General features: G+C 39.5%; 1 protein-coding gene across 2 annotated transcripts in view; it reads left to right on the top strand.

Moving 5' to 3' along the window:
• The window catches only part of lrrk2 (leucine-rich repeat kinase 2), a 126,025-nt gene extending 111,584 nt beyond the window's left edge, over positions 1-14,441 (top strand). For both annotated transcript variants that reach the window (XM_030136108.1, XM_030136109.1), the window contains 6 exons: positions 280-470; positions 2,373-2,525; positions 9,286-9,512; positions 12,242-12,310; positions 12,408-12,539; positions 13,989-14,441. In XM_030136108.1, coding sequence (XP_029991968.1) covers positions 280-470; positions 2,373-2,525; positions 9,286-9,512; positions 12,242-12,310; positions 12,408-12,532 — 765 coding nt within the window. In that variant the 3' untranslated portion in view covers positions 12,533-12,539; positions 13,989-14,441. The remainder of the gene's footprint in view (positions 1-279; positions 471-2,372; positions 2,526-9,285; positions 9,513-12,241; positions 12,311-12,407; positions 12,540-13,988) is intronic.
• Positions 14,442-18,120: the final 3,679 nt, after the last annotated feature.

Here is an 18,120-nt window from a genome sequence, read left to right as displayed (position 1 = left end):
CATTTCCTGAAAATTTCATGCAAATCCATCCATAACTTTTTGAGTTATCTTGCTAACAAACAAACAAACAAACACGCACACAAAGCAAAGTGATCACAGTACCTTCTGGCGGAGGTAAAAATACCTGATTTTCACAGAAAAATGCAAAACGCAGAGGATAATGTTATAATAAACAGAGAAAAATCACTTGGAAAAAATCATCTGAAAGTTGTGACAAAAATAGTTGTGGGTCTTTAAGGGTTAATTTTTTTTATTTCTTGTATTTTGTGCTCCGTGCAGCAGGAGAACGGTCAGCCGGTTAAAACGCTGAGCGTAGGGAACAGCAACACTCCGGTCATGTGTCTGGGCCAGTCGGTCCACAGCCTGGACTCCAGGGCTGTGTGGGCCGGATGTGGGACCAGGATCCTGTCGTTCACAGCCGACTACGACGTCTGTAAGAGCATCGACACCAGACCCAACTTCATCTTCCAGTGAGTCACCATCTCTGACATGAAGGATGAGGATGAACTAGTGATGGAATGTCTAATCATGTTTATTTTCACACTTTGTCATTTTTGTGGATATTTAATCCAAAAATCAAAAATAAAAGTCTGTAGAATTAACCCATAAAGATGTCTGTGTAGGTTCTCATTTGTCCAGGTCATGGTTCTTCTTGGTGGTTCTGGGTTCTACTGGACTGGTTTAGCTCTTTTGAAAATGTTTTGTCTCTCATCTCTCGCAGTTCTAATAACTGGTGGGGAAACTGGACTTATAAACCTGCAGGGGGAGTGAGTCCAGGTGTGGAAGGTTGTTGGTTGAAAACTGTTAGTGAATGTTCTTTAAATGGTGTTGTAGGTTTTGGATCAGTAGGGTCTCAGACCACCACCTCTGTTCAGGGAAGGACTTTCCACTTTGACAAACACGGCTTCTTTGACTCCTCCCTCTAACCATTTGTCTTCTTTAACCAATATTCAGACATTTCTGTAACACCTACACAGACCACTCCCCCTGCAGGTGTAGTCCAGAAGTCCAGTTTCCCCCACCAGTTATTAGAACTGAAGAAGTCTCTTGGATGAGAGACGTAACATTTTCAAAAGAGTTAAACCAGTCCAGTTGAACCCAGAAGAACTACCAAGAAGACACCCATAAAGACCCAAACATCCACTGGTGACCAAAACCATCTGCTGATGTGAAAATGTAAATACCTGTTGATCCATTAATCCTATTAATTCATTTAAATAATTGGTGTAAACTACAGTTTATCATCTTTTCATGGTCATCAGATATGACCCATTTGGACGTTCAGAGGCTCCGTAGTTACCGTGGAAACACTGTCATCTTCTACAACATTGATTCACCAGTAAAACCCATGGAGTTGGATCAGTGACAGTGGATGGACACACTGGGTTTATGTTCAGATAATGACAGATTTGACTGAGAAAGACACTTTTTCTTCTGTTTTCTCTGTTTTTGATATAACTAGTGTGTTGACCCGTGGGGATCCATGGGTTCTAGATGTGGTCATTTTTATGCTAGGGAAAGCTGACTTTTTGGAAAAATTCTACTGGCATTTTCAGTTGAATAACCTCTCAGCTGGCACGTCTGTTTCTGCACATGAAATTTGACACCACAGCTTGACACTTGTTTAGTTTCCATTTATATTTATGATCTTTTTCATTGTAATATGATGTTGTCATTGTTGTTTGTCAATACTCTGTCGTTGTTGTTGTTTTTGGTTTGTTTGTTTATTTGTTTGATTTTCCCTTTGTTTATGTGTTGTTTTTCTGTCCACATTGTCTTGTTAACTATCACTAATAAAAAAAAAACAAAAAACAAACAAACAAAAAAAACCACTTGACACCATGGCCCTATTGTTTATTCGTTGCTAGGTAACCCACTTCTATGATTCTGGGCATAGCAACATGATTGTAAGGCCGCTGTATTCCAAAATTACCAATATCTCCCAAAATATTGGTCCTATCACCTTGCTGTTTTCACTGGTCTGTTCCTGGACCAAAAATACACAAGTGTGACAAACTGCAGCAGTCAGCTCTGTACGGAGTTAGTGTGATGTCCAAGACACACACACAGAGTCCACTTCCCTTTTATGATACAGATACCCCTTAACTTTAATTTGAGCTTTTATGAACATATACGTGATCTTTAAATTAAATATAGGAAAATGCTTGATTTTCACTTAAGAATGCAAAATTCTGAGTATAATATTAGAATAAATGGTGATAAATCACTTAATAAAAGTTCAAAATAGAGAAAAAATCCTTTGGGAACTGCCACAAAAATAGCACTGGGTTTTTAAGGGTTAACCTTTTCTATAGTGGCTCCATATTTTGGACACTCTACACCACCGTAACTCCGGTGTGTTTCCCCATCAGGCAGCAGCGGTCTCTGGGCTGTGAAGCATGTGTGTCTCGTATGGTTGTGGATAAATACGTGTACCTGAGTAAAGTGGGGACGGCAACCGTCGAGGTCTGGGACAAGAGGAGTGAGAGGATGGTGGACTGTATCGACTGTGCACAGATCATCAGGTACACACAGTCACACACACTCTGAACAGTCACTTATGTGTCGCTGAACTCTGCTCGTAACATTCTGCTGTTGGTGTCCATGTTCACATAAAATGGTCTTGGGCTGTATGTTGTATGTCTGTTTTAAAATTTGAAAAAAGAACTAACACTTTACCATTAGGGTTGGGTGATATGGAAAAAAATCATATCACATTTTTTTCTTATCAGACGATATCAGTATGTATCATGATATAAATCAAATCCCTATTTTTGTCCAGCTTAAATTTTCCGTTTCTCATAAGTTAGTTGTAAAGAGATCAGAAGGTTAATTTTGATTTAAATGTGATTTATTTTCTGTCAGAGGTTGAACATGACAGATGTGTTGAAGAACATTATCCAACTGTTTCAGATTAAAGCTCTACCTACCGATGTGGCATTTCTCACAGCACTCAGTAAAAGTTTGAACATGAACAACCCGCCTCCTTCCAAAGCCCCGCCCACTTTCCCCTGCCTGAGCTCTTACGCTCCCCTCCACTCTCACCTGATGTGCACAGTGGAAGTGGAGGTCCGGTCCTCTTCGGTGTGTCCGTGGACCCCTCCCTCAGTAATCAGACACATCATCCACCTGCTGCGGGCCCGCGGCTCCTGTTCCATCAGTAGACTGTATTTAAGGGTCTGGTCTGTGCAGTTCTGGGTCAGTGTCTTCACTGCAACACGGAGATAAGGTGCCCAGGCAATGGGCACACGCACTGTGAACGCGCGGCCTCCGCAAATTTTCCATGGACATTTGAGGTTTCATAGTTCATACATTTATCATCCTACATAATCCTACACTGTGTGACACCATGTACATGCACCTGTATGAGTCCCACCGTCATAAAAGCTGAGCTTTAGCAGACCTGTTTAGTCCAGTTCACCAGACTTCCGGACTTTTATCTCCATCCTTCATTCATCAGACTCCTGTTTGTTCTCCCTAGTTGTTGTTTCTGTTCATAAATCCGTTTTTTCCCTTCGACGTGTGCATTTCAGTTCAATCCAAACACATCTTTAGACAGTAGACTGTGGTCAGTGACAGGAGCAGCATGAGTGAAGCGTCAGATTCAGAGGAACACATATCGGATGCAGAGACGGCGATAATGGATCGGATGCTGGACGGCCGTAATGGATGATTGACAGGAGGCTCAGCCAGGTTCGGCCAATTATTTTATTCGGACCGAATAAAATGATTGGTCGGACTTTTATTAGAAATATATGAGAATTAAACATTTTTGAGTTTCAATAGCTGGAGGATTTCTTTTACATTTTAGTTTGACACACACTTATTAGGAACATTTTAAGATGACAAAAGAAAAGTGTAAAAAAGCCACATCATATGGTATAGCTTTAATAAAACAGGCCCATATATTTAAAACTAAACTAAAAACCTGACCAGCAGGAAAACGCTTCACAGTTTTAAAAGAGAACACAAACTAAACAGACCATCTTCATTAAACAATACCGGGGGTCATGGGCGTTTTTAGCCCATTTTTGGGGGTGCTGAAGTGCCCCTAAATTGATTCCCAGCACCCCTAAAATATTTGAAGGTTACTGAAATTTTTCTTTTTTCTTGTTTATGTCCATTCTTAACATGCAAGAAAAATGTCAAAAGCATCTACAGTACATGGTTGAAACGTAATATTTTAACATCAAAAATACAGCACCCCCCCCCCCCCCCCCATCTTGTCTGGAAAATGGTTTGATCCACTCCATCCCTCCCCCCTTTCCCTGACTGGGACTCTGGGCTCCACCTGTACAGAGCAGTGCACAGGCGCTGCCTTCTACAGGTGGTTCAGTAGAGGTGGAAGTACCTGGTTTAAACCAGGACATTTGTTTACTTCTACTACTGAGTACCAACACATTATTATCAACACCAGTCCATATTTTTGCTGCATTGAAACGCAGATCCCTGTTTCTGCTGTTAGGTGGGAGTTAGCTGATGTTTTTTCTGTCTAGGAAATGTTCCATGTGGTTCAGTCCAGCTCTGTCCTCTGTTTGAACTGGACTGAGAGAAGCAGCTGCAGCAGATAGAAATACAGCAGATAGAAGTACAGCAGATACAGCAGATAGAAATTCAACAGATTGATATACAACAGATATACAATAGATAGCAGTGCAACAGATAGAAATACAGCAGCTAGAAATACAGCAGATGGCTATACAACAAATAGAAATACAACAGATAGAAATGCAACAGATAGAAATACAACAGATGGATATACAACAGGTAGAAAAACCCTGCTGCACTGAACTGTGAATGTCATACGGCCGTAAGTGGTATCGGTGCATTTGTATCAGATTACTTTTACAAGTACAAGTACACACACTGAGTATCAGAGCTCATGCCTGATACTGGTATCAGGTCGGTGCATCCCTAGACAGGAGTGATGTGAGTAACCGGACGGCTGAGTTCTGAACATTCTGCGATTTTCGGAGGGCAGTGGAAGGAAGGCCATAAAGAATGCTGTTGCAGTAATCAAGTGTGGAAGTGATGAAAGCGTGGATGAGTGTTTGAGCAGCGGAGGGTTCAGTGGAGAAAACAGATGATGGACGTGGTGGAGCTCAACATGGGTCAGTTTAATGCAGGCTCACTGTACATGTTCATCCACCAGAAGGCATCCATGAGTGTTTCAGCATGACTCGTGTGTGTTCATGAGTTCATAGTGAATGTGTGTGAGTTGGTATAAAGCACAGGTGTCAAACATGCAGCCTGGGGGCAAAAACCGGCCCACCAAAGGGTCCAGTCTGGCCCTTAGGATGAATTTGTGAAATGCAAAAATTACACTAAGATATTAATCCTTTTAGTTCAGGTTCCACATTCAGACCAATTCAGTCTCAAGTGGGTCAGATCAGTAAAATACTATCATAATAACATATAAATAATGACAACTCCAAATTTTTCTCTTTGTGAATGTAAATATTTTCATGTATTTACACTAAAACAAAGCATAATTTTGCCCAAAAAAATGTGAATAACCTGGACAAATATGAACAACCTGAAATGTCTTCAGAGAAGTAAGTACAATTTTAACAATACTCTGCCTGTTACTGAATGTTGTGTGTATTTGTAGATCCACTGTGATCTGTAAGTTATAATGTACCTGTGTAAATGATAAACTGAGGCAGAATATTGTTAAAATTGCACTTATTTTTTCAGTTTGTTCATGTTATTCACATTGTTTGGAAAGATAGTTTGTAGATGTTAACCTTTTCATAATGTAAATTAACTTTTTTTGCTCTTAAACATAGAGAAAAGTTTGGAGTTGACATTATTTATATATTATTCTGTTATTATTTTACTGGTTCGGCCCACTGCAGATCTAATTTAGCTGAATGTGGAACTAAACTAAAATGAGTTTGACAGCCCTGGAATAAAGTGTCAGCGCAGACACAGATCCTGTTCCCATCGTCAGTGTCTTTGAAAGAATGGGAACCTTCGACCTCTGGAAAACCACCACTGATGCACAGATGGACAATCAGCCGTTCCATCTCACTCATCACTTCTGTCTCTCACCGTTTTCACTGCATACGTGGCTTCAGCCTCGTCCACAGACCGCCACCACTGCTGCTGCTTCTGTGGTTTCCTGGGCTTTAGCTGCAGTGCATTGTGGGACACGTCCTGGGCCGTATGAGTTGGACCTCAGTCCCAGGAGTCGGTGCAGTCGATAGGACTTTCACCTGCTGAACTTGTGTCTGGATTCAACCTCCCTTTGGAACTCTGAGCTGCTGATCAGGAACAAAACAACAACAAACAACAACAACTGTCCCAAACAGCTGTGCTGTTTGACCCACACTCATCACTTCTCTGATCTGTATCACAGGATGGAAAGACTTGAACCCATCCCACAGTGGTTCCTGTGGCTCATGTGGTTCCTGGTTGCTATGGTGACCACAGTCAGAGATGTAAACTTGCAGATACCTGATTGGCTGACGCTGTTATTGTGCCTCATGATCCTTGTGGGAACAGAGAGACAGGAAGTGTGTCATGATAACAATCAGCTCAACTTGAATTTGTAGTTCTGGGTCTAGATTGAGTTCAGTGACTGAGTTTAACCCTTTCATGCATCAGTTATGAATAAAAAAATAGGTTGATTTTATTTCTCAAAATTAGGCTAAAGTTCATATGCATTTTATTATTATTATTATTATTATTATTATTATTATTTAAATATGGATTCAATAATTGCCAATATTGGTAACATCATGATGCAACAGTTTTTTCAGATGCATTTTTTCATATTTTTATGGACTGTCTTTTTTTGGGGGGGTTGTTTTGTATACAGCTGTGAAAATCTTGTCTAATCGTGGACAGTAAACCCATAACTGGGTGTGATGCTGCATTCAAGGCAGGTTTTTGAGTCTGTAAGTTACGACTTCAAGCCACAACTCATGACTTTGTAGCATTCCAAGCAAGTCATGTCAAACTGCCTGAGCGCAAGGAATTGTGGGAGCTAGATGTAAACAAACCAGCATGGTGGGATTGCTCATTTTTAGTCATTTCTATCCCAGAAGCTGTTCTACCTTTTCTGTTATTTATTTGGATACATATTTGGTATTAATTTATTCTTGTCCTCAATGGACTGAAAAGTAGCTAACGCTAGAACAGCTGCTGATTGTGCAGAACATTTGAGTATAAATAACGTTAAAGCAATACCTTGTTTTTATAAATAATTTGCATAAACACCACACCCATGGGGGCTGCCATTGTTGTTTGACACGTTATGTGACATCAGAGCGCAGAACTGGGAGAACATGGATCTAGTGTGAGTTCAGGGGTTCAATGTTGTGTATTTTAATCAGATTCATTGGAAAACAAATGACAAAAGTGCTGGTTTGCTGATGTTTTGATGGTATATGATAAAGTGTTCTTCCACATATATATTGGTTTATGTATATTTATTCAATAGATTTACAAAAAAAAAAAAAAAAGAGCCAGATTCAGGTAAGAGTGTAAGATCAACTTGTGTATGCTCATTTTCCACAGCAACCAAATATTCTATTACAATGATGTTGTAAGTTGGATAAATGTACCAGTTTGTATCTCGTATTAGATATAAAACACATTGTTTGGTTATTTGCCTTTTGGTTAAAGCACAAAGAGAGAGAGGAGAGCAGAGAGACACTGAACATGTACACTGGTCTACAGTTTAGTAGAAATTATCTGCCTCAGAGATTAAATGTGCTAAATGTTACGTAGTTTATTTAGATTAATTGGAAAACAAATGACAAAAGTGCTGGTTTGCTGATGTTTTGATGGTATATGATAGTGTTCTTCCACATATATGTTGGTTTATGTCCATTTATCCAACAGATTTCTAAATGTTCCACTGATAGAACCTGTCCAGTCCATGTACTGTCATGTGCAGACAGTGTTTGAAGTAGATCTGGTCGATCTGACACTAATATTCCCCTGGACTTAAACCCATTTTCTCGTAGATGTGTACACTCAGGAGCTGCTGTATCAAAATGGAGGATTATCTTCCATCAGAAATTAGGATTAGGGTTTATTTCTTTTATGATTCCATTCCTCTTTTACTGTGGCTCAGCATTTAAATTACTTTGATCAGATTTGATGGGGTAGTCACAGAGTTTCTCATACTCAAAAAATGTTATGTTTTTCTTTCACAAATGTAGGAATGATGGTCCAAAATTGCATTAAAATGTACAAAACAGTGAAATTTCTTTTGCCTGTCCAGCCAGTGCTCTGGGCGCTCAGCCCCCCTAAACCTCTGATCCTAGAATCACTCCTGCCGGAGGTATATACATGGGGGGGGGGGGGCTAACTGGTAAACCGAAAGTGAAACTAATGAAAGGTGAGCGTTTGCGTTCTTCATAGTCTACACGTACTCATTGGGTACACCTCCATACTGTACTGAAGACCCTGAACCCAAACGGTTCCACCCTACTGTTCATTAACCCGGTCCCCCCAGTTGTCAGTCACATGTTCTCCTGAGGGAACGCTCATTACCTCCTGCTTCAGCCTAAACATTAGTGTGTGTGTGTGTGTGCTGCAGCTGCTCTTACGTCTGTGCTGTGGGCCTCAACCTAACTTGTCGTGGTTCTAGTGTGATTGGTTCAGTGCAGCGCTACTTATTTATGATTGGCTGTTCTTATGTCTGTCAAAACATGGACGATGAATTCTATCAAAATTGTATCGAGCACGTCTCATATTTCTATCGAGGAAAAGTTATATCACAATATATATTGTTATCGTTTTATCGCCCAACCATATTTATCATCAGTGTTTGGAGGAAAAAGCTGTGAAGTTCTACAGAAGATGCCAGTGTATTGGGTTGTAGAGATAGGATTCCAGTGACGGACTGGGGGATTTATTATTAATTCAACAATAGATGTGTCGTCAACTACTATTTAATGATTAGACGACTAGTTAAATTATGAACTGCAAAAAAAACTATAAAACAATCGGTCTTTTTTATATTGATCGGAGTAATAAAATACGTTTTCTTTCCTTTAACAAGAACATTTGGTGCACAACAGATGGAATGCTATTATAATACTGCAGCAGCAGTAAAATACTTAGTACATACGAGTAAATAATCAAGAGTTAAAATCATCAATGAAAGAAACATTTTTCCTTAAACAAACATAGAACAGAACCTGACAGCCTCACACATTCAACTGGGACTGATTCTGATGTACAGGACATACAGGGACACTGGAACGATTTTTCTGTAGTTCCATTTTAAGAGTGTTTCAGAGCCTGATGACTTTTGCCCCCCCGCAGACATCACTCTGGCTGCAGAAGTCGGCGGGTCGCTGAGGCGGACCTGCCCGTGGAGTCGGCCCCATCCTGGGCCAGAGTGAAGGCCCTGCTGGTGCAGAGCGCTGCAGCTCTGTGGATCGGCACCAGGGGGGGCCACCTGCTGCTGCTGGAACTGTCCAAAAACCAGACCCTGCAGGTCATCGGCCCTCGCTGCGACTCCATCCGCTGCATCTCCTCTGCTCTCATAGGTGAGTCAGTTAAAACCTGCTGAGTTCAGATGAGGTTTGTCTAAATGTGTGTGTTGGTCGTGTTTAAGTTTACCAATTAAAAATGTACTTCATTACCTACCCCAGCAGTTCAGTGTTAGGCAGTGGTTTTATTCACCTTATAGACCATAGCACTTATATCCTATAGGGTGATTTATTCATTTATTTAATCCAAAATATGTGGTCAGACTCATATTTATGATCACTGGAAAAAGAATTCATATAGATCACAGGTGTCAAACATGCAGCCCAGGGGCCAAATCTGGCCCACCAAAGGGTCCAATCTGGCCCGTAGAATGAATTTGTGAAATGCATAAATTACACTCAATATATTAACAATCAGTTGTGTCAAAATCATTTTAATTCAGGTTCCATACAGACACATACAGACCAATTAGATCTCAGTTGGGTCAGACCAGAAAAATACGATCATAATATCCTATAAATAATGACAACTGCAGATTTTATCTTTGTTTTAGTGTAAAAAAGTAAAATTACATGAAAATGTTTACATTAACAAACTATCCTTTTACAAAAAACGTGAATAACCTGAAATGTCTTGAGAAAAGTGAATGCAATTTAATCAGTATTCTACCTGTTACTAAATGTTTTGTGTATTTGTAATTGTAATGTAAGTTGTAATGCACATGTGTAAATGATAAACTGATAAACTGAGGCAGAATGTTGTTAAAACTGCACTTGTTTTTCTTAAAACATTTGAAGTTTTTCATGTTATGCAGACTTTTAAGGAAATGTTGTAGATGTAAACATTATCATGATGTAATTTTACTTTTTTCACTGGTATTATTTTACTGGTCCAGCCCACTGCAGATCATATTGGGGTGAATGTGGAACTGAACTAAAATGACTTTGACACCCCTGATACAGATCATAGTGCTGACCTGAATGCTTTTTCGTGGGCTTCTGAGCTTCTTCACTAAATAAACTAGTAACATAAGGGCAAAGAAGATGTACTAACATAATATAAGATAATGAGACTGGGATACATTTTCATATAGTGTTTTGCATATGAGAAGAGTGGAGCGTCTCTATGGAAGTAAATAAGTCTCATCAAACTTTGAATTATAAAAGCCACTGAATTTCTTGCAGTGTCTGAATTTTTTGTGACTGAATTCAATTCTTCATATTTTCAATAGACCCATTTTCACTTTTATTTTTCAATGTTCATAAATACAGAATAAAAAAAATCACATTTAAAAAATTCAAGTAATATAAATTCAAGTTACTCACGTTCAATAGGCCAAACTCAGATACTAAAATTTGAGGTATAAAGTTAATATAGATCAAAAACAAGAAAAGCACTAGGAGAGCGCAGAACTCTGTCAAGACAGATCTGCGCCCCCCCCATCACCACCAAAATTTAATCATGTCTTCCTTATGCCAGTGTCAATATTTCCTGAAAATTTCCTGAAAATCCATCCATAACTTTTTGAGTTTTTTTGCTAACAAACAAACACACAAAGCAAAGTGATCGCAGTACCTCCTGGCTGAGGTAATGAATGATGTTTAATCGAGATTTATTGAAATTAATCTACATCAAACCTCTGATTAATCTGATTAAAAACTGTAACTAATATTTACCTGCAGCAGATCCGTGTGCATCTTTCAGTCTGACATAATGACTTTAGAGCAGCAGCAAAACACTTGAAACCCAGTTTTACAGGATAAAGTGAATCAGCTGATTAGTGCTGGCATGAACCTGCTAGCCTAGCCACTGCACGTTAACGACCCATAATGCAACACTCTCTGTACACTGTTGTCTTTACATCAGAGAAGTGACGACAAAAAGCTTTGAAACTGTGACAGTTTTCTGTGCTGAACTGAAGCCCCTCCAGTCTTTACAAAGGTGATGATTGACAGGATGTACCTCTGTATTCACTGTAACAGAGGAGATTAGGTCACCTGTTCCCAACGTTAAAACAGATACTTATCTGACAAACAAGTCCAACACCTAGACAAGAGACATACGTATGTGAAGTTAATATTTTATGTAATGTTTCATGTTTTTTAATCAGCTTTTTTGTTTCCAAGGGTGTTGAAACATCGCTTGAGAGATTTCAATTCAGCAATTTGGACCAATGTCCAAAGCATTTTTATTGATGGAAAAAATGTATTTGTATAATGTTTAGAAGCAGAACTTTAAAGAAATATCCAAAACATGAGTGAAGTGTCTGTGGGGGCTTTAGACTGGAGTGAAATTAACCCACTTATTAAACATTATTTTTGTTTTAACAAACCACAGATGCAAATAAAGTCACTGGAATTTGTTCTTGGTGAAATTTTAAATTTTTGCATAAAAAGAAAACTGTCAAAACTACAACATTTTGGCAAAAACCTTAAAATATCCTCAAAAATGCAAGAGTTGGAAAAGCTGTGTCAGATTTCTAAACAAATCTCACACAAATTAAATTAATCCCATCAACATTTACTAGTTTTAGTTATTTTTTACACTACCTTCAGTCATTACACTCATTTTTTTGTTTATTGGCCTCATAAAATAATGACCATTATCTCAAAAATGTATCCATTTTGAAACCATGAGTCTAGGTTTTGTGGAGTTGGAAGTGGTTTCTTTTATTTTTCTTTCCATATTTTATATTTCACTTGTTCCTGGTATGATTCTCATGTTTAACTGTTCACCAGTCTCTCATTTGTCACATATTGTCTATAAATATGCTTTCTATCAATAGAATCACTAAACTGGAAGAATGTGGTGCTGGTTTTGGGCAGAAGACTTCCACAGGACAAGGAGCAGTTTGGTGAGACTGACAGCACAGTGCTTTTATTGTGAAAGGATTCTTCTTCCTGCATTTCTTCTTCTTCTCTGTTTGTCTATACTGTGTTTTTCTGCTTCAGACGAGGAGTCGGTGCTGATGGTGTGGAACAGCACGATGCCGATGGAGGTCCGAGACCTGAACAGACACTGTGAGAAGAGAGAGATGATCACAGCCAAAATGAGAGAGCAGCTCCAGCACGACTGAGACACGGGTTGGTAGTTTGGATCCGTCTGTTAAAGGCCGAAGGATGGAACGGTTCCACGGTTTAAGGGTGGGATGCAGCGGTGGCTGGTGAAGTTATTTTTTTTTTGATCTGGGCTAGGGATGTACCGATCCAATATTCTGAGCTCTGATACCGATCTGATACCAAGACTGCTGATATCTGCCCATACCGATACTGACCCATCTGTATTCACTTTTATTACACACAGAGAGAGAAACTGGGAATTAATTCAGGTAATATCAGTCACTTTTCACTGGAAAACTTCAAGTAAGCAGTACCTGTAAAGAATCTACTTTGTCACTCATTGTTTTCAAAAACATACCCGTTATTGGATTAAAAACAGTCAAGTAAAATTGAGACTGGTATCAGTGATACCAATCTGATAAAGATACTTTGTACTAGGGCTGGGTAAAAAAAAACGATTTGATTTATCTTAGATCAGTTTCGTTTTAATTTTGCGTAATCAATTAATAGTGGATGAGATCGATTTTTCAGAGCAGGACCAGGAGTACGTGGAAGCATGGGTGGCTCTGTCTTGCGAACCCCTGAAGAAGACCAACAATCACAGAGCACAACCCCACCCCGCTCTTATCAGTGTATCCCCAGGTGGGGCGCAGTATGCAAGTCAGTTTTGGATGCATTATAATCACATATTCCCTCTAGGATACACCAGCGCACATGCAGCACTACTTTAAAATGTCAATTCAAATTAAATAAAGTAGAACACAGCCTGTGGTCAGAGTAATTAGTGCTCCTGTCAGACTTCAAAAGCGGGTCTTCCTCATCCACATCAGTACCGTTACCTGCTGAGCCATGCAGCCACTGGTCCGTCCAGTAGTGATGTTCAGCAGTGCTGTGTGGGCTGATGGGTATTAATATGTAGTGAACGGACATCATTTTGTTCTGGTCATTTTAAAAGTAGATCAAAAGCCAAAACAGTGTGTTCAGCCCTGGTTCTGTGTGACACCGCAGTTCTGAGGAAGGACTTCATGCTTTTGGTGATGGGACGTTTACTCCTGTGGTTTTAGATTTTAGCCCCAAACAGGAAAGAGGTCAGTTGACTGTTCACTAAACAACTGAAAACGTGTTTGAAGTCCAGGTTATACACGGTACCCACGGCCTGTGTCATGTATCGCTCATTTATTTAAATATTCATTCATTTGTACAATTATTTTAGGGGATCCCTATCGTCCTCAGGTATTTTCCTATAATTAAATTACTGATCATATAGATGTTTATTAAATGTTGAATGTAATACCAAACATATGCCAAACATATACCAAACAAAACACAGTAATATCAGTGGAATTCCTAAGACCTGTAAGTGTCAGATTTAAGGATTAATGATCAGTTTTAAGGAAAATTAAGGAATGAATTCAGCACAATCACATTTAAGACGATGCCCTGAATAATATCACCTTATTTTGTTTTCTGCAGAATGGACGTGGAAAAGGGATGGACTCTCCAGTGGATCAGTGTCACTAATGCACGTTTAAGGAGATGTTTTACCTCATTGTTTTACGAAGCCATACGTACTTTTCAGCGTGCACTCCAGAACCTGAACGGCGCCTTACGATGGAGCGGTGACCTTACGAGGTTACGTTTCAGCAGAACTGGAGACATTTTCCAAAAGGGACAGTGTGTCCGATGTGCGGTCGTCAGGGTCATCAGACCTCCTGCTCCTGCTGAAAACATGTGTTTACCTGCAGAAACTGGAGAAAAAGCCAAAAAAATGATGTTTGAATATAGACAAATGTTTTATAATTTATTCTTGTTTTTACCCATAAGCCCTTGCACTCCCCTGTGCTGCCTGCTTTGTGCACGCTTGTATTCCTTATTTGTTAATATCTGTTTGACAGAATAAATCACTCAAAGCTGTTTAATGGACTGGAGCAGCTCTTCACGTCAGTGTTCATAGAAAGTTTGGACTTCAAGTATGTTGCAATTTTTTTTTTTCTTAGAATTTTTGTCATGTTGAAGTTTCATTTTTTTTCATAAATTTGTATTGTTGGATTTGCACTTATCCAAACATACTGGAATGGGATGTAAGATCATTCACTTATTACCTCCGCCAAGGAGGTTATGTTTTTGCCAGGGTTTGTTTGTTTGTTTGTTTGTCTGTCCGTTAGTGTGCAACATAACTCAAAAAGTTATGGACAGATTTGGATGAAATTTTCAGGGTTTGTTGGAAATGGGATAAGGAAGAAATGATTAAATTTTGGTGGTGATCGGGGGTGGGGGGGCCCACGGGGGGGGCCACTGATCAGCCTTGGCGGAGGTCTGCGCTCTCCGAGTGCTTCTAGTTTATTTCAGTGTCTGTGTCCACAGTCCTGTGGGACTACCTTTCTCATGTGTCTATGGGCTCTAAGCACCGCCCCTCTACTTCCTGAACTTCAGGCAGTTCATTTATTCAGATTCAGAAAACTTTATTTATCCCATACGGTCAATTCATTTGCAGCTTACCACAGACATCAACCTCATCCAAAGTGCAACGTGACAAACATAAATAAATCAGTGCACAAATGCAGGATCATTGAAAGCAGCTACGAATAAATGCATTTAAATAATCAACAGTAAATAATCAATAAATACCAATGCAGACTAAAAGACCGGGCTGTCAAACTCATTTTAGTTCAGTTCCACATTCAGCTCAATTTGATCTCCAGTGGGCCGAACCAGTAAAATAATAACAGTGAAAAAAGCAAAATTATATTATGGTCAGGTTTACATCTGCAAAGTTTCCTTAAAAATCTGAATAACATGAACAACTTCAATTGTCTTAAGAAAAACAAGTGCAATTTTACCAATGTTCTGCCTCTGTTTATCAGTTTATCATTTACACATGTGCATTACAATCGCACAAAACATTTAGTAACAGGCAGAATACTGGTAAAATTGCATTTACTTTTCTTAAGACATGTCCATTTGTTCATATTTGTTCAGGTTATTCACATTTTTCATGTAATTTTACTTTTTTACACCAAAAAAACAAAGAAAATTTGAGGTTTGTTATTTATAGGTTATTCTGATAATATTTACTGGTCTGACCCACTTGAAATCCAATTGGACTGTATGTGTCTGTATGTGGAATCTGAATTAAAATGATTTTGACACCACTGATCGTTAATATCTTCAGTGTAATTCTTGCATTTCACAAATTCATCCCGAGGGCCAGATTGGACCCTGTGGCGGGCTGGATTTGGCCCCCGGGCCACATGTTTGACACTTGTGTCCTATTGGTTCTGCTAACATAAAAAAAAAAAAAAAAATCATATAAAATGACCAAAATGGTTTCTGTCAGAATTTATAAGTGTGATAGCTGAAGGAATAAGAGAGTTTGAATATCTGTTGGTTCTCCTCTGAGGAGCGTGATAACGCCGGCCTGAAGGCATCAAACACACTTCTGACACAACACATGGTGAGGGTCCTGATGGTGGTCTGTGCTTTCCTCACAACCTGAAGCTCCCAGAGGGAAGACAAGTCTGTAAGCCTGACTCCAATGAGCTTGGAGCATATTTTTACAATAGCATGCAGACTGTTCTTGTCTTCAATAGTTAAAGCATTGAACCAACTGATAAACTGTCTTTCATTATTGGACACATTATTCCAGGTGTGTCTGCTACTTCCTGTTGTGATACTGTGGTCAGGTACACCTGGGTTAATCAGTGTGTCCAGTAATGAAAGACAGGTAATAAAGGAGCCGCCTGAAGTTCAGGAAGTAGTGGGGCGGTGCTTAAAGCCCATTACCACAGAGCCAATCAGTGCCCTGCTTCTGTCCTGTGTAGGTCTGTGTCCAGGTGGAAACAAGAAAACTGGCTTCAAACGGTGTAATACGTATGCCACACCTATATGTGGCGCTGTACACAAACACAGACAGAGCCTGTTACCTGGGAAACCAGGAAAAAACAGCTGACAGTGACACGTCACAGTAACATCAAGTGACTCTTCTGAGGAAGGACACAGGCTGTAGCTGAAACATGTCAAGGAAAAGAATGAACTTTTTCCATCTGTCTGACAAAAAGAAAAACACATCTTTACGGACAGAGCCTATGGCAGGATCCACTCAAACCACAGAAGAATGCACTGAGCATGTGCAGGAGGTTACATCTGGGGTTTTCTTCTTCTGGTCACATGGTACTATGGTCGTCATGGTTTCCATCCAGCGGTGTTGGTCCTGTTCATACACCAACACCAGGGTGGAGCTGGGACACGTTTACGCTCTGGGACCTGTTCTCCAAAAATACCGTTTCAGGCACCAACAACACCGGTGTCATGTGACCAAAGGCCCAAACCATCTGAAACTGTAGTGGACTGACATCATGTGGTTGTGGTGTGTACTGGGGGGGGGTACTCCATATATGGGCACAGTTCTACACAGGACAGTGAGTTCATGGAACAGTGTCCATGAGTGGATCTGGGACAACATGTCCTACTGCTGACTGGAACAGGACAAATGAGAACATCTGATTGGCTCTGTGGAAATAGACACGCCCATATGTGGTGCCAGTACTGTGGTAGTAGACATTCCCTTATTTATTTATATCGAAGACATCTGTGTCCCTGCTGCCAAAGGAGAATAAACATCCACTAAAAAGCAAAGATCATTTACTTAAAGGTGCAGGAGACTTTTGTGAGCAAGTTTTCGTCAGATCTGTCAAACCTCAGTCATGTCCTCAGTTTCATGAATCTGTTCGTCTGTCTGTCATTACTCAGCTGAATCTCTTACATTAGTATTATTAGAACAGTTTCTTAGTTCCATCCACCAGAAACAAACCATGTGTTTACAAACAGAGCCGGGAGGGCACTTGAGGATCTGAGGAATTTTGTCGCGACGTGCATTGTGGGAAAGGGAGGTTCGCACATCTACCTGACAGCGGCAGCACAACCATGTGGTATTATATGGATGAAACAGACACGATGCGGAAACAGCTGGAGGAATATGCATAGAGCACACGTGTCAAACATGCGGCCCAGGGGCCAAAACCAGCCCACCAAAGGGTCTAATCTGGCCCTTGGGATGAATTTGTGAACTACAAAAATTACACTGAAGATATTAACAATCATGGATGTTGGAATCATTTTAGGTCAATTCGATGTAAAGTGGATCAGAATAGTAAAATACTATCAGAATAACCTATAAATAATGAAAACTGCAGATTTTCCTGTTTGTTTTAGTGTAAAAAAAGTAAAATGAGAAAAAAAAAGTTACATTTACAGACTAACCTTTTACAAAAACATGAATAACCTGAACAAACATGAACAACCTGAAATGTGTTCAGAGAAGTATGTGGAATTTTAACAATATTCTGCCTGTTACTAAATCTTTAAGTTGTGATGCACATGTATAAATGATCAGCTTAGGTGTAATATTGTTAACATTGCACTTTTTTTCTTAAGAATTTTCAGGTTGTTCATATTTGTTCATGCTATGTTCAAGTACAGTTCGTAAGTGTAAACATTTTCATCATGGAATTTTACTTTTTTCACTCAAAAACATAGAGAAAACTTTGGAGTTGACATTATTTATAAGTTCTTATCCTATTATTTATATTATTTGACTGGTCCGGCC

The sequence above is a fragment of the Sphaeramia orbicularis genome, chromosome 6, assembly GCF_902148855.1.
Source record: "Sphaeramia orbicularis chromosome 6, fSphaOr1.1, whole genome shotgun sequence".
NCBI lineage: Eukaryota > Metazoa > Chordata > Actinopteri > Kurtiformes > Apogonidae > Sphaeramia > Sphaeramia orbicularis.
Note: the sequence above shows the minus strand (reverse complement) of the source record. Positions and strands in the feature narration are given on the sequence as shown.